General features: G+C 36.6%; 2 protein-coding genes and 1 long non-coding RNA gene across 3 annotated transcripts; 2 read left to right on the top strand and 1 right to left on the bottom strand.

The window, feature by feature from the left end:
* Positions 1-12,286: 12,286 nt before the first annotated feature.
* On the bottom strand, positions 12,287-15,127 carry LOC113319105. The gene is made up of 5 exons (XR_003345106.1): positions 14,852-15,127; positions 14,082-14,245; positions 13,627-13,970; positions 13,316-13,544; positions 12,287-12,662 (listed from the first exon to the last, which is right to left on the bottom strand). It is a non-coding gene; the product is annotated as an uncharacterized LOC113319105 (long non-coding RNA).
* A 7,399-nt stretch (positions 15,128-22,526) lies between these two features.
* LOC113315005 lies at positions 22,527-24,411 on the top strand. Its single transcript, XM_026563321.1, has 2 exons — positions 22,527-23,741; positions 23,999-24,411. Exons 1-2 carry the CDS (start codon positions 23,227-23,229, stop codon positions 24,018-24,020), a joined length of 537 nt encoding a protein of 178 aa, XP_026419106.1. The 5' UTR covers positions 22,527-23,226; the 3' UTR covers positions 24,021-24,411.
* Positions 22,642-23,118, top strand: LOC113316299. The gene has a single exon (XM_026564510.1). It carries the CDS (start codon positions 22,642-22,644, stop codon positions 23,116-23,118), a length of 477 nt encoding a protein of 158 aa, XP_026420295.1.
* Positions 24,412-25,088: the final 677 nt, after the last annotated feature.

The following is a 25,088-nucleotide window of genomic DNA, read 5'->3' on the forward strand; positions in this document are numbered from 1 at the left end:
AAAATTCGCAATAGAAATGAAACTAGAAAATGCCAGGATCACTAGTGATTCGCAGCTAGTTATTCGCCAAATAAAGGGAGATACTACAAATGAACCATCCTTGAAGAAATACAAGAAGCTGGTTGAAGAATTATCAGCGAAAATCCCAAAATAAAATGGAGGCACATTTCAAGAAAGGATAATAGACTCGCAGACGCTTTTTCTTTCATCTCAAGCATGATGACAGATCCAACTGCGAGATGCATAAAAATACAAACACTTCTGTCACCATCAATAAATAAAGAAGAGGAAGATGTGGATGTGATGATAATAGATAATGAAAAAAAGAACAAATAACAATAGACTGGAGAATGGAACTTCATGCATATTTGGCGAAAGGAGAAACACCAAGAAATAGATTGGAAACACACAAGTTAAAAAGCCGAGCAACGAATTATGAATTAAGAGATGGGTTGCTATACCGAAAATCCTTTAGTGGACCATCACTCAGATGTTTGACACGAGAGGAAGGAGAAAAGGTGCTGAAAATGTTACATAGTGGAGATGCTGGCAATCATAGTGGAGGAAGATCTTTGGCACATAGAGCAAAAATGCAAGGTTATTACTGGCCATACATGCATGAAGATGCAAAAAAAATATCAAGACGTTGCGAAGATTGTCAGCGGCATGGAAAGAAAATACATGCACCAGGAGCACCATTGTCATCTTCAACCAGTGTGTGGCCCTTTGGAAAATGGGGCTTAGACATTGTGGGGCCATTTTTACCAGGAACTGGACAAAGAAGATACTTAATAGTCGCAACAGATTATTTCACAAAATGGACAGAAGTGAAGGCAGTACAACATATTCGCGACAAAGATATCTTTACATTCATATTCGAAAATATCATTTGCAGATTTGGAATTCCTGCACAGTTGGTATCTGATAATGGGAAACAATTTGAGGGACAGAATATAGAAATGTTACTTAATGCATTCAAGATAAAATGTGGAAAGTCACTCCTTTGTATCCACAAGCTAATGGGCAAGTAGAAGCAACAAATAAAACAATTGCAGATATATTAAAGAAGAAATTGGAAGGACATCACAGAGCATGGTGCGAACAAGTACATAATGCAGTATGGGCTTATAATACAACTAGAAGAGAAGCTACTGGAATGTCACCTTTTTGTTTAACATACGGAGTTGAAGCGGTGTTACCAACAGAAGTTGTTATTCCGACAACAAAAAGAGAAGCTTGGGAGAAAAATCTTAGTGCGGGCTTAATTTTAAACAAACTTGATGAATTAGAAGAAAAGAAAGAAAAAGCTTTACAACATATGGAGAATTATCAGCGAAGATTAGCTCGAGAATATAATAAACGTGTCAAAATACGCGAATTTCAACCAGGAGATTTAGTTCTGCGAGAAACACCAATATCAGCGAGAAAATGGTGGAAAATTAGCGAAAAAATGGGATGGACCTTACATCATTAAGGAGATAGTTGGAACAGGAGCTTATAGATTAATGGATCCAGAAGGAAGATGTTGGTCATAGATTAGACAGACCATGGAACAGGTTGTACTTAAAAATATTATCCTAAGAAGCTTTGAGAAGTTATGAATCTGAAAGAATAATTGCAGATTACTCATATCAAAACAAGATCATGATGTGCGAAATTTCGCAGAGATAATCACAGAACAATGACATAAAAGAAAGGGCGAACCTTTATGGCGTACACCCTAGTTCGCGAATAAAATTTCGCAAGAGGCAAATGTAAGACCTAAAGTACGTCATATTAGGGGTACCTATTGCATGGCTCAGGGAAAGGCTACACCGCCACCGGAACCTGAGTCATGGAGATTTGGGGTCAATAAAGCCCATCCGGGAGAGGCACCTTGGATTCTCAGCTTAAGCATATGACTTAGGTTGGGCGACTAAGGTAATAAGGACTCTCCCAAGGAGTGCAGATCTGATCAAGGCGCCGAGGTACACGGTTGAGTCAAGAGTGCCGGGGGCGTTTGAAGCGTCCTTGCCATTCTTGACAAGTCTTGGCTTATACTGCACTCGGCCTGAAGAAAACCCCACTTAGGGTGCAGTCTCGTAACCATAAGCCCTATAGGTAAAAGGGATAAGAGGCTAAAAACTGGTTGTTGTTAAGACTGGATGGGAGGAGCTAACCTTGTATGGTAGAAGTACGCCTCCTTGAAGGGGCAACCAGGGGGGAGATAAGGGCGGCACCCTCCATTAGGGAGCTGATAAGTGTCTTAAGACGCAAATGTCATGAGGCTTTTTATTCGCAAGGATATTAAGGCTTGTCATATTTGTGCAACAATCCTGAAGAGGCAATAATACAAAAGAAAAGATAAGACGAGATCAATGGGTTTTCGCATGAAAGTGCGAAGACGTCCTGCGATTTCGTCGCAAGACGGCAATGTCATGGGGATTTATTTTCGCAAGAATATTTAGGCCTGTCATATTGTCGCAACATTCCTGAAGAGGCCATAATACAAAAAAAAGTTAAGACAAGATCAATGGGTTTTTGTATGAAAGTGCAAGGACGTCCTGCGATTTTGTCGCAATGACAAGATGGCATAATAAGACCTTTAATTAGGAAGGCAAAAAGACCATATGATAAAACAAATTATTATAAGCATTCGTAACAGATTATTTTTTGCAAGAAAGATAATGAGAGGCAAGTATGGGAATCGATACACAAGAAGCATTATCTTTCATCAACAAAATATTAAAAGGAAAAGTTGACTCCAAAGTTGGTTGAAAAATGTAACTCTCAAAAGTGATAAAAATAAGACAGTTCAAGAAACAAAGCTAGATAAGAAGCTCAAGCTTCAATATTAATCAGTAGCAGGAGATGACAGAAATTCTTCGCCAATATTCTCGCAAGCTTCTCCTTCATTTCGGTTTGATCTTCGCCATGACTAGCATCTTGATTATCGCCAGCAATTACTTCTTCAGGAGAAATTTCTTTCTTATTCTGATTAACACCAGTAGATACTTCTTTAGAAGGAACCTCTTCTTCATCTTCTAAGAAATTATCCTCTGCACCGCTTTCCTAATCATAATCACTATCAGCAGGACGAGGAACTTCATCATCATCTACTTCTAAAGGATCAATTGATGTAGGAGGAAGGAAGTTGGACAATAAAATGTCATTTACAAGGACTTCAGCCCGGAGATGAACTTGGCGAAGAAGTGCTCTTTGATGATTCCTATCTTGAATATCCTTAAAATAAGCAAGATAATCAAGTCTTCTTTCTGCTCGGTCGCGAGAACCAGTAAGGGTAGAGACGAGCAGTGCATTTTCTTTGCGAATTTTAGCATATTTAGCCTCCAAAACAGAAATAGAAGAATGAAGATTCTTCTCAGACTCTGCGAAAATAGAATACAAAATTTTATTAAGATAAGGAATTTAGAGAGATATGACAAAGAAAAGATAATTAAGGCAGTCAAACTATTATGACTACCTTCCTTTTGCGAAATGAGGTGTTGAATCAAGGATAAAACTATTATCCCAATGGTCCATTGCGTCATCAAATTTATCTCCAACTAAACCTTTAAGTCGAGACTGAAGATTTTTCTCTTTAGAAATAAGAAATGCATTTTTCTTCGCAAGAGAAGAATAAGATTCTTCTAATTTGGAATATTGTTCTTTAAGATGATTTGCCTTTACACTTAAAGCTATTCTACCTTGAATGAGTGTATCTCTTTCAACGATAGATGATTCTGTTACTTCTTTAAGTTCATTTCTCAAAGAGCGAAGAGATTGCTCTTGGTCAGCACATACCTTTTGGAGAATACTAAGTTGTTGCGAAGATATCGCCATCTTGTTTAAATAAGTTCGCTTCTCTTGAGATAAGGTTTTATTCTCATCTGATAAAGTTTCCATCCCTAAATTAGCTTTAGTTAAAGAATAAGAAAGCCGAGATACTTCATTACTTAATAGATCTTGTCTTTGAACTAATTGGGTATTTTCATTGGTTATATTGATCCATCAAGATTTCTTTATCAACACGGGCTTCTTTAACAGCAGATTCAAATTGATATCTCTCAAATTTAATGGTTAACATGCGAAAGAGGGATTTAAAGGATAATTAAACATGGGAAGGATAAAACCATCGAAAAGGCAAATGAAAGACATAGATAAGAAAATCATACCTCTCAATTCATCATTCTTCTTGCGAAGATTGTCGCGATCCAGTAAAACATTCTGAAGCTTCTGATTTTTAAGACGAAGAGCATTACATTCTTTTTATAAAGCTGTCTGCGAAGCAGCTCTGTCAGAACCCAAATGCTTGCTTAGAATTTCGCAAACAGTAGACTTGATGGAATCAGTAGAAGACTTCTTTCCATCATCCAGAAGTTCATGAAAGCAATATCTATCCCTTCCACGGTTTCTTTCGACAAAGGAGAGACTTGGGTAGAGAACTGGTAGAGATAGAAGGTTGAGAAACACTCTAAATGGGAAGAGAAGAGGTTTCATTCGCATAAGGATCCACAAGGGGAATTTAAATCATAGAAAGGTCAGCTGAAGAAATGAAATCAGAGGCAGCATTTTCGCGAATTGGAGATAAAGGTTTATCTTGCGAAGATCTCGCAGGAGATTTGGAAGAAATGAGTAGGTGGAAGGGAACAGAAGTTGGAACAATTTTAAGGTGGCGAGATTTCTTGAGAGGTTTATGAAGATCTTTATCACCTTGCGAATTACAATCCAGATAAGAAACAGAGGCAACAATATTGTTATTAGAAAAAGATAGTGTTTCTTACTACCTTCTCATTCGCAGACTTTCTTTTATGTGCGACAACCTTATGCTGTGATTTGGGAATGTTAGGTTTCTGAACTGTAAATTTAGTGTTGGAGCCGCTTTTGCTGAAATAACAAGAGTATGGGAATCACATAAACAAATAAGGCAATAAACAAGATCAATTTCAAATATATCAATTCAACAAAACTCATAAAGAAGAAAAGAGAAGACTAACCTTGATGAATCCATGAAAAATAATAGCAGGGAGATTGTCTCGAAGAAAATTACGAACTATGAAGATCTAGTATGAAGATGAAGAAGAACTTAAGAAGGTTGAAGAAGAAAGAAGAAAAGTTGCAATAATGGAGTTTACAGGAGAACGATGAAGTTGCAGAGAAAATAAAAAGAAGAAAGAGAGAGTGAGAAGGAATATTGATGAGTGCCAAATATTGTATATATTTATCCGTTTTTGTTGGCAATTTAACTCATCTTTTATGCATTAATTCTACATTTTATCCCATATTCTGTATTTTCATTGTTTTCAAGAATAAATATTTTTATTAATTAATTTTGCATTTTTAGGTAATAAATAAAGTTCGGATGAGTCGCGGAGCGAAAAGAGCAGAAAAGTAGTGAAAAGCCGGGAGAAATTACGCAAGGAAGCCGCGAAGAATGGTGCGCACAACCTCATTTTCTACACACAAAAGCGCCTCCGTTCTCAGCCATCAGATCAGTTCTCAGAAGCATCCGACGGTCGCTCCTTCATAGAGCATCAAAATCTGAAGTCTCTGCCAAGCACCACAGCGCTGAAATTCCAAGCCTTCAGATTAGATGGTAGTTGAATCCAACGGTCGCTCCCTTGCTGTTCATCAACGTTTGATATCTCCGCCTTACACTACAACACCTAACCCCATCTAGAGCCGTTAACTTCTTTGTATCAAAAAATCTGACGGTCGCTACAAGCTTCACTTCACATCACCGTCCGATCTACCTACCAGCTTCGCATCTCGCAGCTCAGAGTCACAGAACATCAAGACTAGATGGATTCGCTCAACACTCTAGCAACCGAACCTATACCACCTACCCAAACACGCCCCCTACCCCAAACTCAGTCGAGCCACTCTCCCCCATTCCTCTCTGCAACTTCACCACCGTCTTCAACAGAACCGTACCACCACCCTCTTCACCTCCACTGCCACCACCACACCTCCACCATCATCACCCCTATCTTTCTCCTTCATTTCCCCCTTGTTCTAGCCTCCTATTATATGGTTTTCTCCCCTAATTTCTCTCTAAAAACCTAGGGAAGAAATCAATAAAATAGGACGAGTTGGAAAGTTGCAATTGAAGCATGGGAAAGGTGCAGCAGACCAAGGAGGGTAATGGGTCACGTTCAATTTGATGTTGCTACATCAAATTAGGTAAGAATTCACCAACCCTAGCTACTGTTATTTTGGGTGAAAATGGGTAGAACCCTAATTGTTTGGGGGTATAAATAGACTGTGGTGTTGTTGTAAAATGTATGCTTGGAGTAGCCAACATCCAGGACTTTCATGTCCTGTTAATTTTCAATTTCAGCTCAGTTCAGTTTCATGTTCATGTTACTTATGTCCTTTTAATTTCCTGTTAATGTTCTGTTTAGTTTCACTGCTTCTGTTATGTTGTCTCCTGTTCATTGTTTTGTCACTGTTAATGCCATGTTTAGCTTAGTGTTAAGTTTGTGATATCTGTTAAGTAATGGAGTGTTAGATTAAACTTTGCTGCATAGTGTTAATTGAGTAGTGGGGAGAAACTAGTGCTCACTAGTGACAATGAGCAAGCTAGCTCTCTTCCCACTCTAAAAGAGTGCCTTAGTTTTGCTCCATGTTAGCTTAACCATCTCCCCTGCCTTAGGCTAGTTGCCTTTGTGTCATTTTCTCTTTGCTCCATTTTGTTTTGTTTTTGCTGTTTAGTTCTTCCATTGCTTTTGCCTTGTTGTTTCTTCCCTGCCCTGCAACTCTGTTGCTTCTCTGGTTTGTTTCCAATTTGGCCTAGAGCCACTGTTTACCACTCCTTGTGCTGCTGCTGCATTGCCTTCTCTGCTGCAACTCTGTTGCTGCTGCTTTCTTTCTTTCACTGCATTGCACTGCTGTTTTGCATTGTCTGCTACCACTGCTGCATTGCTACTTCTTTTTCTTGGCCTTGCTGTGCAGCACTTCTCCCTCTGCTGCTGCTGTTGCTGTTGACTGCTGCAGCACCACTGCTGCATTGCTCTCTTCCTCTGCCAAGGCTGCTGCCAAGCTGCTGCTGCTGTTGCTGCTGCCAAGCTGCTGCCACTTCTTCTCCTGCAGCCAAGCAAAGGCCAATCCAACTGAACCCAATTCACTTCAGTGAAGCCTAAGGCCCAGTCCTCAGTAACCAAGCCCAGTTTCTAAAACCAAAAGCCCAGAGCACAACTTGGGCTCATCAGAAGACCAAAACCAAAGCCCAATTTCATTAAGGCCAAAGCCTAGTGTATTGATAGGTTAGAGCTAAAGCCCAATTCAATTAATTGTGGGCTTAACCCAAAAGCCTGAACTCACTGTAAGGCCAAAGCCCAATTTGCATTTCAAAGACCAACTGAGCCCAAGCTCAGTTCATTTTATTGTGAACAAACCCATTAGTACTCAAAGCCCAAGCTAAGCCAAAAAGGCTTCATAGCCCAATAGCAATTTAGGAACCCAATTAGCTAAACACTCCAAACACACCCGATCTTTGTGGATCGACCCGTACTTGCACGAGCTACAACTGACGACCGTGCACTTGCGGTATTACTGTAGGCCCCCGTTTTTATTGCTTCATTTTTATATACCCTTTCGAGGCCTGCCAAGTTTTTGGCGCCGCTGCCGGGGACTACCAAGTTTTTGGCGCCGTTGCCGGGGATTGGTGCTGTGTTTTATCTGTGTTTTTCTTAGCTATTTTGTATTTCACTGCATAGCATTTGCATCTGCATCTGCTTCATTTCATTTGCTGTTGGACCTGCTGATTCTGAACCTGTTTTTCCTCTGCTGGGACGCCACCAAGGAAAAGAACCAAAACCCAACTGGGTTTTTGCAACAATATCAGAGCAGCTGGGCTGTGCTAAAAAGGTAAGCCTAAACCCATTCATTGAGAGAACCCAACCTGTGGGCTTCCAAATTTCTTTAATTGTGGGCTTGTAATAATTAACCCAATTTTTTTGGGCTTTTTATTTTTCTATTTTGGGTTTGTAATAATTTATTTTTGGGCTTGTTGTTTAATTTGTGGGCTTGTATTTATTTTGTGTGGGCTTGTTTAAATTCTTCCATTGGACTTGTATTTTGGACTCTAGGTTTAAACCCAGCTGAGCTTATAACTGATTGTGGACTTGCTTCCACTCAAGAGTGGACCTCGAAACCAAAGTTTTAAAACAAACGTCGGGCCTTAACCAACTGGGCCAAATTAAACTTTCAAAATTTAAAACTTGGATTTTCGTAGGCCGCAGCCTTCATTCCATTTCATTAGAGGCTTGCACAGTGGGCTTGCTCCCAATTTTAAAAACCAAATTTTATTTTCTTATTTTCTTAATTTTATTTAAAAAAAAAAAAAAAAAACTTTTGCTCCCATTTTAAACCAAACTTTTCTTTTATAGCCCATCAAAACCAAAATTTTCCCATAAACCAAATTTTTAAAATTTTCCCATTTAAAACCAAATAGTGGGCTTTTTGTCATTTCAAAATGGACCAACCTCGTGCTCTCCATGAATACATGTATCCATCAATAAAAATTCCATTATCATGTATTGTATTACCTCAAACCAACAACCCTTTTAAAATAAATGCAAGCATGATACAAATACTTCCTATATTTCGAGGGTTCGATTCTGAGAACCCCTATACTCATGTAAGAGAGTTTGAACAAATTTGTCGGACTATGCAACCTGATCATTTGTCCGAAGACTCTCTGAAATTGCGTTTGTTTACATTTTCTTTAAAGGAAAGGGCCAAAACATGGTTTTACGGTTTGAGACCACAATCAATCACCACTTGGGAACAACTCACTAATCAATTTTTCCAAAAAATTTTTCCACACCATAGGACCATCGCTATTCGTCAAAATATCAATTGTTTTTTCCAATTGGATGAGGAAACTGTTTTTCACTATTTTGAACGTTTTAATGATTTGTTGAGTGAATGTCCGCACCATGGAATTGAGAAGTGGATACTTGTCGTCATCCTCTATGAGGGACTAGACTTTAAATCTCGAACCATGGTTGAATCTATGTGTAATGGTGAGTTTATTGATAAATCTGTGGATGATGCATGGAATTTTTTAGCCGAGATTGCAGAGAAAACCCATCAATGGGAATCCGTTAGGGAAACAGGAACAACACCACATGATATGAGTCACCCTCATGAATTAGAGTTTTATTCTTGTAATAGCTCCGACCTTAGGATTGAAAATTATCCTAGATTGCAAAATGCCTATCATGATGATGATGATGATTATGATGAAGAACATGTCTATACTGAAAATGTTATGGAACCTTTGGGTTCAAATACATTAGGCTTCTCTGCCCCGACCTTAATGCATGATATTTCTTCTAGTATTCCATGTGATGTTTCCCCTGATGTGCCGATACACGAGAATAAATCTGTTGATGATGTTGATAATTCTGATTGTGATCTTGCCAATGTGATTAATGATTGTGAGCATGATGTGACATGTGTAGATGAGTTAGAAGATTTTGATTTGATTGATAATGATATGCCTATTCTTCTACATGAGTCACAATCTGTTGGCCTTCCACCCAACCTAGATTTGGTTTGTACCAATATTGTCAAACCAAGTTTTCTGAAAATTCCTAATCTAGGATTGGAACTGTGTGCTTCCCGAGTCCTCTTGGACTATTTTGCTTCAAAATATAACACTTTTAAAGAACCACAGTTGGAAATTGCATGTTTGCCCATCCCGAAAACAGTCCATTATGAGTTAGACCTTTTGAATCCTGAACCCTTGAAATTACAAGATTTTGTGCTTAAAAGTAAACCTGTTGAACAATTTAGGTTTAGAGGTGATTCATTCGGTTTTTCACTCTCACTCCCATTTAAGTCCAATTTTAGTGTTTCGAAACTTCCTTTGTCTCTACACTTTTTCTTTTGGGTTGATCCTCAACTCTTTAGATTGTTAGTGTATGGTGAATTTTTTGTATATAATCAAGTAGATAAATTTTAAAAACTTTTGTTCCTTTTGTATATATTTTGCTAATCCAATATGATCTCGGCTGAAATATGTTGGATTTTTGCCTTGAATAACGGAGTTTTAATTCTGCTTTCGCCGAAATCGGGTATTCTCTCTCCTTTTACTCAGCATGTCCCTTTCCATATGTTGCATTTTAATTCTTTCCATATTTTGAAACATTGAGGACAATGTTTAGTTTAGGTTTGGGGGTATAGAGTAGATGCCACGATAATATGCTATAATTAAAAACGAACTCCTTCTTCTTTTTGAAAAAATTGAAAAATTCCAAAAAAAATTAAAAATTAAAAATTCAAAATAAAATTGAAAAATTGAAAAAAATCATAAAAATGGAGCTCATTTACCTTGAAATGTTGACTCTTGTGCAAATATGTATTTTTATTAGGAGTCTTAGTCTAGACATTTAGGCACCCTGATTCTAGCACAATTCACATAGTGATAAGAAATTTGCACGCGCACGATCTACCAATACATGTATGGCCTCGATCTTCAAGGTGTTGGATAGGAAGTTACGATTGCCAATCACTTTAGAATACTGAACGAAACTGGACTAGCTTGTTCTTTGGTTGGTTGGGATAGAAGATGGAGGTTACATTAAGAAAAACAACCATCGAATTTAACTGGGTGCATCAAAAAGGGCTACCTCTTGCAAAGTGTCATGTAATTTTTGTTTCTTTTTGTACATGTATCAAAAGTGTTTCTTTGTCCAAAAAAAAAAAAAAAAAAAAAAAAAAAAAAAAAAATCGATGTATATATTCAGAAAAAAATATCAGAAAAATACCAAAAAAATCAAGTATTTATCAATTCCATCATCTCTTGTTCCAAAAATAAAAGAGAATAGTCAATGTAAATAAGAGTCATGTAAATAGTCATCTTTTGTTGTTTCGTTGTAATAAGCAAGGAGGGTGTATGCCATTGATGTACAACGCGAGCAATTGTGAAATACCTCCAACTCATTCACAATTCTCGTAAAGTCCGGACAGCTAGCTAGATTTCGACCTCAGTTCTTAGCCTGAGAAACTATCTCTTGGTGATTAGTAGTCATGACTTCAGATCTTTCTTTACACATGTGTAGATACACTTTACACTCTTATCACATGTCTTTATTTGTTATCAGTGCTAGGATTGTGCCTTCGATAGCTAGATTGACATCTCCATTTTGCTGTGAGCTTAACTGTTTTGCACATGTCAAATATATATAGAGGGAATTTCTCCTCGAGAAAATCAACACGATTAATACGGAAAGATATAAGCGATTAAAAGGCAACGGTTACAAAAGACGTGTCGAGAAATAAACGGAAGAAAGAATACTATGATAAATGCATAATATAAAGAAGAGAACAGCTGCGGCATTTCTCACATCATTCTCTACTTTGTAGAGAAGATATGAGAAGAGGCAAGATGTAGGATCAGAATCTCGCAACAATAATGTCTCAGCGAAATTATCAATGGTACATCACAATAGCGTCGCAGAACAATTTCAGGAAGAATATAACAAACGACGTCAGTTAGGATCATGAGAAAGATGTGATAGTCCTGCAAAAATTAGAGAGCTTGGGAAATTAACATTTGTAAGGTTGCGAGAATGTCGCAAACCATATCCGAAAATAAAGGACAGATTAGCTGTCATCCACTATGTATTTCCTTATAAATAGTCATTCGAGTTGTAAAGAAGAGAGAGATCTTTTTTGAGTAAGAAACAAGTAAATAGGAGAGAGAAAGTTCAGAGCAGAGATCATTCTTGACTTCTTTATCTTTCTTGTAAGAACATTCAAAAATTAATCAATAAAATTAAGAGTGTAAACCTAAAAATAAGTTGATTAACAATGAAATCATATGAGGAGTGTAGTGTAGAATTTTCTGCAACTACATAATAGCGCTAGAAACAGGGAGATTTGAAGATCGAAAGTTGAAGATTGTTGATTGAGAATATTCAAATCAAGAAAGTGATTAAATAAATCAGTGAATCAGTTAGAAGAAAGATGAATAGAATTAATGAAAATGGCAAAAGATTGGAGTGTAATATGATAACAAAAAGCTTAATTAATGAGTTCCATGAAAACATCAAAGGAAGAATACATAAACGAAATTTTGAAGGAAAGAAAGTTACGGCGGTAAAAAAAACATCACCCTTGAAAGATTGGGAAAAGCAAAAAATTGCGTTCATGGCGGAAGAACACCAAAAGAAAATTTGAACCATTCATCTCCATTGATCATCACAATGCCTATTACACGAAAAGAGAAGGAGACAACAATAAAATCCACAGGAAAATGGACGTTGAACAGAACTTTAATCGATACAGGAATTTCAGTTGATATAATATTTTATCATGCATTCCGGGGAATGGGATTTAAAGGCGAAGAAATGTCCAGTTCAACATATTTTGTTCACGGCTTTGGAAAATCCACAACAAAATCTAAAGGAGAAATAGTGGTACGAATTCCACTTGGAGAAATCGAAACACATGTAACATTGTGGTCGTGGATATGGAATCGCCATATAATATGTTATTAGGAAGATCATGGATACATGCGATAAAAGCTGTGGTATCAACGTTGCATCAATGTATTAAATTCCCCACTTCAAAATCTAAATGGAATAGGTGAAATTAGAGGAGATGTTGACAATGTTCTTTCTCTTCTTAGTCCCAGCACCATGTTCATCAGGATCTGAAAGTGGATGCATCTGCAGCAAGAAAGTGGATGTATAAGGCAGCCAACCATGCTACTGATCAGGATGCATAAGGTATTAAATAGTTAAAGTTCATAGAAATTTAGCTTGCAACTCCATATTTATATGTAACATGCATGAAGTAAGCCCTGAAATAGCTTTAGTGTTCTCCCATAACTGCCTCAAAAATGTAAAATGTAAATAGTATTCACAGCTTCAAGAGCTTAAATAAATACAATAAAAAAAATGCTCACAGTTGTATGCTTGTGCAAATTTTAGCAATATATGTGTATCGGAGATAAAATACAGTTATATCATATCTGCTAGTGCTGGTTTTGAGCCAAAGCTACGCTTAATAAAGATGCGGAGAAATTAATAATTGTATTCAGGTATCACACATCACATAGCATTACATGATATGGCATTCAGGTGAATCAAGCATGTTCTGAGCTAAAGACAAAGCTACACTAGCAAATACATGTACATTTGAGCTAAAGAGAAAGATCTGATGAAATCAGAATACTGTAAAGGCAAGATGATGTTAAGATTGTAAGTAAAACATAAAACTAATCTGTTTAAACCAACTTTGTTGAGTTTTCAGCATTCATCTTTATGGTCACATACTTGTTATAACAGACTAGACTAAATTATGGAACAAAACAACTTACAGTAGAGCAAGAGATCACAAGTCTTTTCGTCAAAGATACAAAACTATCAACAACATCAAGTATTTTTTTGAGCTCGTGAGATGGCACGGGCAATGAATTATCCGTCTTTATCGCTTATTCAGTCGACACTTGATCCAATCATCATCAATTAGAACTCCGTGTATTTCCTGATCTGACACTGATGGAAGAACAGTACCAATGTGTTATAGGCCAGTGTCCATTTTCAAGTCTGCAAACATATATGCTTATTAACATCAACATATTGACCTTTCAAAACACAATATATTAAAATACCTGCAACAAGAACATACCATTGGGAGTTCAGTTTTTTAGATGCCATCGACTGAGATGCATGTTGAGAGTTAGAGGACTGATGCTTAGATGCAAGATACATTTGTTTAGCTGTATCATATTCCTGCGTTTCAGTTGGAGAAGTGTGTCTAATAGGGGAATCAGGCATAGTAGACTTCTCTCAAGTAGGAGATTTCTTAGTAGGAAAAGAATACGATGGTGTAAATCCATTTTAATGCTGGCTAGATGCACGAGATCCTTGTGTAGTTGCAGGAGCTGAGTGATGTGTAGATGCAGAAGATCCTTGGTAGTCTCGATGCCTTCATGTTCATCATTCCCTCTGAGTTTAAAAACCCGCAACAATCTACGTAAGTTATTGCAAACACATGGTGTAAGAGTAAACTCGTTGTATTTATGTCAAAAGCAAAACAAATAAAAACAAGCTAGTATAACAATTCTAGCATTACGGCATTACCAAGATGGTCAAAATTTTGATAGATCCATCAGAACTGGTGCTATCACCATAACTTTCATCTCCTTGACCCTTTAACTATCCTTCAAATTATGCAAGGCTTTAGTCAGCATACCCATCATAGTCTGACTCTCCACTCAGATTCTCGTGTGTAGTCAAATCAGAAACTGCATATATCATTGAACATAAACATAATTAAGATAATATGAGTGACTCAAATTTAGGCTCTGTGCCATCAAAAACATTCTATAACAAAAAAATCAAGCATAAAGATGATTTGTTTACAAAACATATTATTATGCCCTAACATTTGATTTGATGAACATGCCTGGTATTCAATCAATTCATGAAAGGAACAACACTTTCTTATCTAAATATGACAAAATGAACTATACGCTTATTTTCATTGCCTAGCAAACAATGTACTTATTATTACTCTGAAAATTGAACAGCTTAGGAAACAGTTGAATCAGAATCAAATTGAACAAACATATAGGTCATTAAGGAATAAGCACCTATAAAAACCCACAGGATCGAAAAATAAAATTGAACTATTTTACCCAAAATATAAAAAACACCTAGAATATATTCTTACAAGATAAAGATTAATATTCAGTAGAAACTAATTTGAGAATTATACTAGTAAAAACACCATAATCCAAATCAGATAAGTTCCCTGTCAACAGAAATTAAAATCAATTGGGGTTTGAATCAAAAATCAAGCTTAGGGTTCACTTTCTAGTTGAAGAGAAAATGGAGAAAAAAATATATACCTCATAGGATGGAGATGAAATTGGATGCAATTCTTCATGATTTTGGGGCTTTTAGTTGCACAGATTCATACCAAGCGGGAATAATCTCGTCCAAAAGATTTTTTTATTTGATTTTCATGCCGCTCAAAGATATTTGGGGTTAACTGAAAAGAAGATTGAGTTTTGTTCTTTGGTTTCTTCTTTCAGAAAAATTCTCCTAAGAATCTGACCTGATTTAATCCTACGGAAGAAGAAAACTAATTTCCTTTTTTTTCTCTCACAAAATCTTAAACATCCCCTAATTTTCAGCCAAATGAACCAAAAATTTCCCATCGTGTTTGCAAAAGAAACCAGTATACAGTGTAACAGAGCCTAAGGTAAGAGGTGTGTGAGATCTATGTTATTGGTCCACCACTAGATATGGGCTCATGTTAGTTATCATCCACCTTTAAATCTTTATAGATACATCCATTTCGATGGTTTTTAAAGTAACAAACACTTTTCGAAACTGGACACCTGACTACGAATCAAAAAGTAAACTTGGACCTGACCGTGTGAACTGGACAGTTCGACTAGTTAACCGATTGAGTGAGCACATTAATCATGGTGACCATGATCTATTAATTTTTAATGAAATTATACAAAATTGAGTACAATTGGACTGAATTTGTTGTTTTTCGGTCATGATGAGTATGATCTAGCAATGTTGAGTGAGACTTGAGTACAACCGGATAAAATAAGATGGAAGTGCACAGTTGAATCAGTCATGGTGAGTATATTCAGCCACAATGACTGTGACCTAATGATTTTGATGGAATCATGCAAAGTATTGAATTCGTTGATTCTCAGTCATGACGCGTATGACCAAGTAACGTTGGACGAAAATTTAGTACCATTGGATTGAATTAAATGGAAATGCATAGATAAGTCAGTCATGGTGAGTACATTAGTAATTATTATTTAGTAATTTCGACGAAAATTGGATTGAATTTGTAGATTTTTCATTCATGAAGAGTATGATTTAGTAACGTTTGACCGAAAATTGGATAAAATTAGATCGACTAAGATGGAAATGCATAGATATATCAGTCAGGGTGACTATGATGTAATGATTCTGATAGAATTATGCAAAATTGAGTATAGTTAAATTGAAATTTATTGAGAATCAGTCATGGCGAGTATGGTCTAGTAATGTTTACTAAAAATTTAGTACAATTAGATTGACTAATTTTAGTATAATAATTTTCATTTACTAAAGACTAATATCCACAAATCGATTAAATTTTAGTATATTTCTTCAAAGCTTACTCAACATCACTACCTCATGCTCATCATGATTGATTTTCCACCTAGTTTAATCTAATTTATTATCACTGAAATATCGATTTTTGATAAATTCCTTCGATTTGATGCAATCGCTTCAATTCTATAAAACTTAGGCTAAAAAGCAAACTATAAGGCAGAATATTGAATTATGGATCTAACTTGATAAGCAACGTCCAATATCGATATCTCATGTCATACATTGTAACACAAAATGTGTGCAAAAGGAATTACATAGATAAAACGGATAATCTTAATATAACACCTGGTCTCATTTGGTGCTTAGAGTTCTATCTATGTTCATTGAGTTCATGGTTTCATACTTTGTTTTAAATTCATTCGATCCTTAAATATTTAAAAGTAGTACTCTATAATCCGAGATTTCCATGGTCTATTTTTATCTCACCATCCTTCTCTATTTTTAACACATAAAGGGGCATGGATTACCACGAAATTTTGGTCGGCGGGAACAACCAAATTTTGGCGCATTATTTTATTTCCCCTAAATTTTCTTTTCTCCCGTGAAAACCTAACCGAATCTTGTGATTCTCTGCTCTTCGTTTTTTTCTTTTCTTTCCAAGCTTGAAACCCTTCGAAAAAACCCATGAATAGAACCTGACCACTTCACCCCATGAATAGAACCCGACCCTTCCATTTTTCACCCCCATGATGTCAATAAGAAAGAAGTCGATTATTTTCTCCAACTAAATCAAAACGACGCATCTTGTGGTTAATCAACCCTAAACCAAAACCCATATGTTTTTTCAGTGTTTTTCTCATGAAATTCTTCATTTTTCAGAGATTTTTAAGATGGAGAAAAGGAAGATAAATCAATTTATCTCGTTCCTTGTTATCTTACATTGATTTCGGGTAAGAAGATCTGTTTTAAATTGAAAACACTTCTTGTTACATGGTGATTTTATAAATCTTGAATTAAATACCGATTTAAATAGGTTTATGTCCTTTTGTGTAGGTTTTCTGATTGGTTCATGTCCCTTAGTTTGCTGTAATTTCTAAACTTCCTTAACTGTGTTGTTTCACAATTTCTCATCTGCGAAAAAAAAGAAAAAATGGCTTGACCATAATGAACATGATATGTTTTAATTCCTAATCAATCGACTTGATATGCTGATAACTTGATGCCCTTTATGTGTTTGTTTAAATGATTACCTGAAATTTGCTTGGTTTTTATAAATAGGTGCACATCTCCAGAACAAGTATCAGGGTCCAGGAGAGACAATATTCAGCTTTGGTTCCTTGATGCTTTTAATTATGCCATTGCAATCAAGATGGATGTGATGAATTTGAGTATAAGATTGCTTGGACCTTCCTTTTGTTGAGAAGGTAAAACATTTATCGGATTGGCATGGGTATTACCTTCATACCAAAATTTTGGATTGTGTTCAATATAAGCATGTAACTATTAGTGTAGTTTGTATAAAATAGCAAGAAGAAAGTGGTCAGGGGATTACTTACATGGGAAGGGGAATTAGGATCCTACACTTTGGTTGTTTGTGGAATGCCCGCGAGAGGAAAACTTGTTTTCCCGGCCAGGTACAGTCAACTTATGTACAGTTGTAAATTAGTACCATCATCAAGCCTTATTTCTTGGTCGGTCACCCACCATTGTGCGGTCATCTAGTGGATATATACCATATTAGACTCAACTCTAGTCATCCATCTGGTGGTATATGCTCTTAATTTGTGTTGTGACCTATAAGTTTTCTCTCGGTTTTGAAAGGGTGGGGTTTGTTGCTCGATCAATAAATGATAAAGAGTACAAGGGATACTTTAGTAAAAAATCATAATATTGGTAATTGTTTCCTGTAATTTTATAAAATGAATCTGAAATTGATAATCAAACAAAATTTGGGGAACTATATGAGTACTATTTTTGCTTGAACTTTGCTCACTGTATTAGGCTAGAAGATGCATCACCTATGAGACAAATATATATCACCTATGTGCAATTTTATTTAAGAATCTCAGTGAAATACTTATTTCTTGGGATAGCTATTAATCTCACTTTACTGCTTTCTAGGTATCCATAGTGTATTAAGGAATCAATGCCCCATATTTGTTGGAGACAATAATGGGCGTTAAAGAGAATAAGAGTCCCAAAAAAGAACATGATGTACAATTTTGTTATTACGACTTCCAATGTTCTTTTAAGAGGTAATTTTTTCTGTTTGCCGGTGCACAATTTTTTTTTTCAAGCCAAAATGATACTCCAGCTGGTACATCGCTTTATTTCCTTTAATCAGTGGTTATTCAGTTAGTGACATGATATTGATAGAAAAAAAATGATGGCCCTTTTGTTTATTCTCATTCCTTAGCATGCTAGTTGTATGTATGCGCGCTCTATTCTTTCTAAAAGGAATACGTAACATGATTTTACCTATGTCTCACATGGAACTTCAATTACAATTGCTACCGACGAATGCTAGCTCAATTTATGTCTGCATAATTTGTTTTTTTTGTTGCATCTTACATGTTGGGTTAATGCTTCAGTAGAAAAGTTTTTTCTGCCAGATGAATTCCGGTGTTTCTATTACTTGCTTGTTCTGTTATTTCTATTAGGATTTGAAACCCTTAACTTTATGCATCTAATATTATTATTGATTTGTATCCTTATTAATCTTTCAGTTCATATTTTCATCATCGAGTTTAATGCACTTACATAGTAAATTGTATTGTTTTTGACGAACTAGTTTGTGTGTTGAATTACCGCCTCTTTTAACATTTTGGGTGATTGAGCTATAGTTCTGTTGATAACCAATATTAGGTATTATGTATGTGCCTTCTGGCAATCTGGGTGATTAAGCTATAAGCCTATAAGTTTTTTTTTCTGCTGTTGGCGCTTGTTTTGGGGTTAAATGGTGGTTTACACATTATTATATTTTAAAGTTGGCAAATTAATGTGTGAGATTTGTAGGTTTTGTATGGTTTCTTTTGTTATCGACTGTTTCATCATAAAGATTAAGCCATGCAGCTGGGTTGGCTGTGTTGATTCCGGTAAAGCCATTATCTGTCCCCCGTCAACAGTCTTACTTAAGCTATAGTCTAATTGTCACCATTACTTTAGTGAGAGCTGTTATTTACATTTAGTATGCTTATAGATTTTAATTTTTTTCACAGAACAAAGAAATTAGACACGGAGGTTACAGAGTTGGATACATTTTAGAAATATAAGGCGAAATCAGGACCTAAGACTATCTAGGATAAGATATTGCCAGGGGTTTCTGGTTGTTTAGGCGAGACAGTCTTGTATGAGAAGGAATTTCAACATTTCTAGGTTTCAGTTTATGGTATTAATGGTCAAAAAAGTTGATATAAGGAAGGTCTGACAATATAAAATGTATAACCTCTTTACGAGAATGCGATATCCATGAAATACAATGTCTTGTTTTTCCTACATCGTTCTGCTTTCTTGTTGACGTCCTTTTTAAGTGGGTTGTTGATCTAATGGATATTGGTAATGATTGTTGCAAACTTTTATGTTAATCTCGAAGCGAAGGATGAGAGTTACATTTGTAACTAAGTAGATTCCCCTGGGGTAGGGGAATCTACTTTTGTACTTTCTTCATTCTTTTGGTTGAACTAAGACCCTGTTTCTTTGTGAATATTCAACGCTCTTACGATATTTTTGTTGTAAGTGTGGGATTAGTTCCTACCATTTATACATGAGAATATATAGCTGCAAAGGGGTTCTCTATCAAAAGTCACTCTCCAGAAATGATGCAAAAATAAGCTGCAAAAGTTCGGCAGTTTCACCTGTGCTTTATTTTCAATGACTTTTATTTCATAGTCATCACAACGAGGATCTGCCTCATGTTTTCGATGACCTCAAGAGTTGTTGCGTTCCAAATTTCTCGTCTGAAGAATGTTAGGAATGGTCTACTTTTTCAAATTATAGAAGTGGCTGCTGTAACATTTACACAACTACCAGGAGACTAGGAAACTAGTTGGAGGCTTGTACTGTGCTAGAAGACCTGTACTGGAGACTACTTTAGCTCACACCTATCTAATGCACACACTTCGCGCAACTGGATACATGTTTATAGTTCTACAGCCTTTGTCTACCTTGGTATCTTTCTCTTTGTATACTATGTTAAGGGATGGGTTATGATTGTGTGGAGAATAATAGCAGATGCACTACTATCTCTTCTTAGAGAATTTGTTACAACTGTGAGACACTTAATTTTGTATTTACTCTCATAGTTTATTCTAAATGTGATTGTTATCGGGCATAAATACAGCTCACCTTTGCCTGAATTATAGTCTGGTTGGTGTAATTTTACTTATTCCTGTTAAAAAATAAGCTGCTGCATTGTGACAAATTGAAAAACCAAGTGTCCAGAGTTAGTATATTTGTACCAAGTTGACACACTGACAGTTGTGTCAAACCAGAAGCATTGCTTGAGAAAAATAGCGTCAACTCCTCCATCTGTATCAAACATACCTCCAATATAACTTGCGCATGTAACAGAAGTACCTACTCTTAGAGTACCATTCGAATATAGTTGTTACATGAAAATCTGGTCTCACGGTTTTCTGATCATTGAATTCCTTAACAATAGATACACCTGACCCTAGTTGAGATTCAACAAAACCCAAACACGGCGGATGGTTGTCTCGGTCACAAAATGTGTCTAATGAACCCAACCCTTTGGACACATAAACAAATCAAAGTGGATTAATCAGATTCCTTTCCGTCACGAGTTAATAGGCGTGTCTAAAGCCAACTTTTGAACTCGCCACGTACATAATTGCTTAATGTGGCCATATTCTCACCTATGGCTACAGGTGATGGGTTTAGACTTAGACCCATGACCAAAAGGTGTTTATGGCTACGGTTGAAGGGTTTACATTTAAAGCCATGACCAAAATGGTGCACTATGACTACAAGGTAACACAAAACGTGGCTATAGTTATATCTATGACCAACACCCACGCAAATAATCCGAAACGTGGCTAGGCTATAAATAAAAAAACGTGGCCTATATGAAGGTTTGTACTAGTGTAATACTTGACGAAACACTATTAATACAAAAAGAACGTAACATTATGAACTTAAAGAATACCTTTGTCGCATAGATCTTCGCAGCCCATGAGTGTTTGCAGCCAAACAATGTTGCCCCTCCATCATTTGGAGTACCATAAGTTGGGTCCCATTCAGCATGGGGAATGTGTGTGTATCTTTTGCTAGGCGGCTTCGGCTTCTTTTTCTCTTTAGCAGGAAAAATTTCTTGCTCTTCTTCATCATCATCCTCTCCCTCTTCTCCATCCTCTTCCTCTTCTTCTTCATAATCATCCTCTCCCTCTTCTCCATCCTCTTCCTCATATTCATCGTCTCCTTCCTCTCCCTCCTCTTCCTCCTCTTGTCCTTCTCCTTCTTTGCCGGGTTCTAGTTCTTCTTCTTATACATTTCCTTGGTCTTCATTTCCTTGATCTTGTTCAACCTCTTCATTTCCCTGCTCTTCTTCATCATCATTCTCTTCTTCAATAACATTATCAAATATATTCTCCATCACCTCTTCATTGACATCTTGGATTGCATCACGAACATTATCTTGGTTGAATTCCGGTAACAAGCCCCCTCCATGTTTAACATTTGTTTATCAGCGGAGACAATTTACAGGCCCACCTTAGCCCAATTTCCCAGGAGTTATTACGAACCATTTTATATCAGCTATTACTAGACAAATTGTGCAACTTCCAGGGTTATATGCATCGACGACAAGATTAAAAATGATGCGGTTATTCGCGTTGTGCATGGCTTTGGATATCACCCTCTAACTAACGAGTGCAAGGTGATTAGAATTTCCTATATTTATGATGGAACACATGAACCGCCTGAGGGACATGTCGAGGTATATACACTTGGTAGTGGAGAAACCGATCTTTCCGTGCTATTTAACGCTGCTTCTGCGAGTGTTTGTGTAAATGGAGCCCTTTTGCTGGCTCCATGTGGGATCATATGAAGTTGTGGCTTTCAATTTGGCAGACGAGGAATTCTACATGATCCAGACCCCATGTCTAGAATCTATCCCGCGTATAGATTGCACTGGCTGTAGACTTTGTATAGTCAGAGAGTTTTTTGTGTTGTTACTTGTTAATGCATATTTTTACCCTGAAATGTTGAAATGGGACTTGTGGTTACTAAAGAAGAATAAGGAGGTGATAATGGTCGGAAGGAACCGTGTTCCGGAAGGCCAATAACTTGGTGCGCACATCAAGTATCTTCCATATTTAGAATACTTCTGTAATTAGGGTACTTCTGTATTTAGCTATTCTTTCTTGTAACTCAATGTAATCGATAACTATAAATAATCAAGTTATTCTTTCTCTTCTCACAAAAAGAAGAGGGTAAACATCGGTCCATAATTTCTGATGGTATAGCAGAGCAGGTACGATTTTTAAGTTTTTAATTCCTTTCAATTCATCCTCATATTTTTATTCCCAATCAATTTTTTGTTTTTATCAACATGGTTGGAACACCACCACCATCGCCATCGCATTCAAAAGCAAAGAATCCTGATGAAAATCAATCAGAAAATCACTCAAACCTAGATCCGTTTGATGTACCAGCGTCGGATAATCCGTCGACTGTGCTTTATTCCCCTGTATTAACGTGTGACAATTATCCTACTTGGTCGAGAGGAATTTCTAGGGATCTAAGAGCCAAGAACAAATATGGTTTTGTTGACGGTACAATCAACAAACCAGAAGCTTCTGATGATAAACTTCCTTCATGGATTCGTGCCAATAATTTGGTTTATATTTGGATTGCCAATTCTTGTGAAGCTGAAATAAAACGCAGCATCAGTTGGATCGAAAGTGCTAGGGATATTTGGATTGATCTCGAAGATCGATTTTCTGAAACAAATACGCCTAGAATATTTGACCTAAAACGTCATATCTGTAATCTGAAACAAGAGGATTTTAGTATCTCTTCTTACTAGACCAAGATTAAAAGTCTATGGGATGAAGTAGGTGCTCTTACACCAGTTGAGCCTTGTACTTGCGGTAATGGAAAACAAGTGCTTGAGCAATTAAACAGGGATAAAGCTATGGAATTCTTACAAGGTCTTCATGATCGATTTGCTGCGGTTAGGAGTAATATACTTCTCATGTCTCCTTTTCCGTCAATCGCGGAAATTTATTCCCTTCTTCGCCAAGAAGAACAACAGCAATCCATCAACATTGAAGCTGCACCACAAGTCGAAAACGCTGCACTTTCAACGAGATTTGAGTCTCGACCTCCATCACGCAGCAACTACAACGGATCCAACAATAAGAAACCGCGTCCTTCATGCGATCATTGCAAGAAAATAGGTCACACCAAAGATCGTTGCTACCAAATTGTTGATTATCCAAACAAGCAAAGGGATGAACCGAATGGGTACCTAGTGAATTCTTTTTCAACTGCTCCAAGTGGCTATATGGCTAGCTCTTCTTCAACTGTTTCTCCCCAATTGACTCGTGATCAATATAATCAACTTTTAGCTTTACTTCAATCAGGTCCTACACCACCAACTGCCAACTTCTTTATTTACATCCAATCCTCTTTGGATTATAGATACAGGTGCATCTAATCATATTTGTTGTTCTTTGAAATTATTTTCCTCTTATGTTAAAGCACCACCATGTATGTCCATTCAACTTCCAAACGGGAGTTGTCTATCTGCACTTCATATAGGGACAGTTAATTTTTCCCCTACCTTAAGATTTGCTAATGTTCTTCATGTTCCTACATGCAAATTCAATTTATTATCTGTAGGACAATTTGTTCGTTCTAAACGTTATTTTGTCACCTTTTATTCTAATCATTGCTACTTCCAGGACCTACAATCGAAGAAGTTAATTGGTCAGGATGATTACTACAATGATCTATATTATCTTCGTGAAGCTAATGCTCTTTCTATTTCGCTTCCGCAAAATTTTCATCTTTGGCATTGGAGATTAGGACATCCGTCCTCACCTAGATTAGATTATTTATCTAAGCAATTTCCCTTTATTAGTTCAGACAAAGGCATTTGTGGGATTTGTCCACAAGCCAAACAGTCTCGTTTAAAGTTTTCTTCTCATAGTAGCTCTAGTTCTAGGATTTTTGAGTTAATCCACTTTGATATTTGGGGACCATTTAGCGAACCAAGTATTATGGGGATCGTTATTTTCTTTCTAATGTCGACGACTTCTCACGTTGCACTTGGATATTCTTAACGAAGGTTAAATCTGAAACTTTTAAGTATTTACAATATTTCTTGCTTATGTTCGCATTCAATTTAATTATTCTGTTAATACACTTTCTTATGGATCTGGAGATGTTTACTTACCTCAAATTCAAAAAATACGTTCTGATAATGGAATTGAATTTCTTTCCAAATCCATGTAAAAGTTGTTTTTCAAACTTGGAATTGTGCATCAGCGGAGTTGTATAGTCACTCCTCAACAGAATGCGGCGGTGGAGCGCAAACATCGTCATCTTCTTGAGGTTGCTCGTTCTCTACGATTTCATTCAAATCTTCCCTTGAAATTTTGGGATGAGTGTGTACTCACTGCCACTTTCTTGATCAACAAATTACCAACTCCATTACTTGGTTATAAGTCACCCCATGAAGTTTTATTTGGGAGCCCTCCAAACTAATCTACGTGTTTTCTGTTGTTTGTGTTACGCCAAAAACACTAGGATAAAGCACAGATTTGATGCTAGAGCTCGTCCCGGCATTTTTATGGGATATCCCTATGGTCAAAAAGGATACCGTATATACGATATCGAATCAAAAATAATATATGTATCTAGGGACGTTGTTTTTCTTGAATCAACTTTTCCCCTTTCTAATTCAGTTGATTCCAATACCTCCCATAAAGACAATGAGACACCAAACGAGCCAGTTGTGATAGTACACCAACCTGGACCCAATCAACCACA

Source organism: Papaver somniferum, chromosome 10 (genome assembly GCF_003573695.1).
Source record: "Papaver somniferum cultivar HN1 chromosome 10, ASM357369v1, whole genome shotgun sequence".
Lineage (NCBI taxonomy): Eukaryota > Viridiplantae > Streptophyta > Magnoliopsida > Ranunculales > Papaveraceae > Papaver > Papaver somniferum.

Excerpts from the sequence above, each read along its gene's own strand:
- LOC113316299 (XM_026564510.1), top strand. The coding sequence starts at position 22,642 with ATGGTTGGAACACCACCACCATCGCCATCGCATTCAAAAGCAAAGAAT.
- LOC113315005 (XM_026563321.1), top strand. The coding sequence starts at position 23,227 with ATGGAATTCTTACAAGGTCTTCATGATCGATTTGCTGCGGTTAGGAGT. Across the intron at positions 23,742-23,998 it reads TCTTTGGATTATAGATACAG|GACCTACAATCGAAGAAGTT; the intron begins GTGCATCTAATC and ends TGCTACTTCCAG.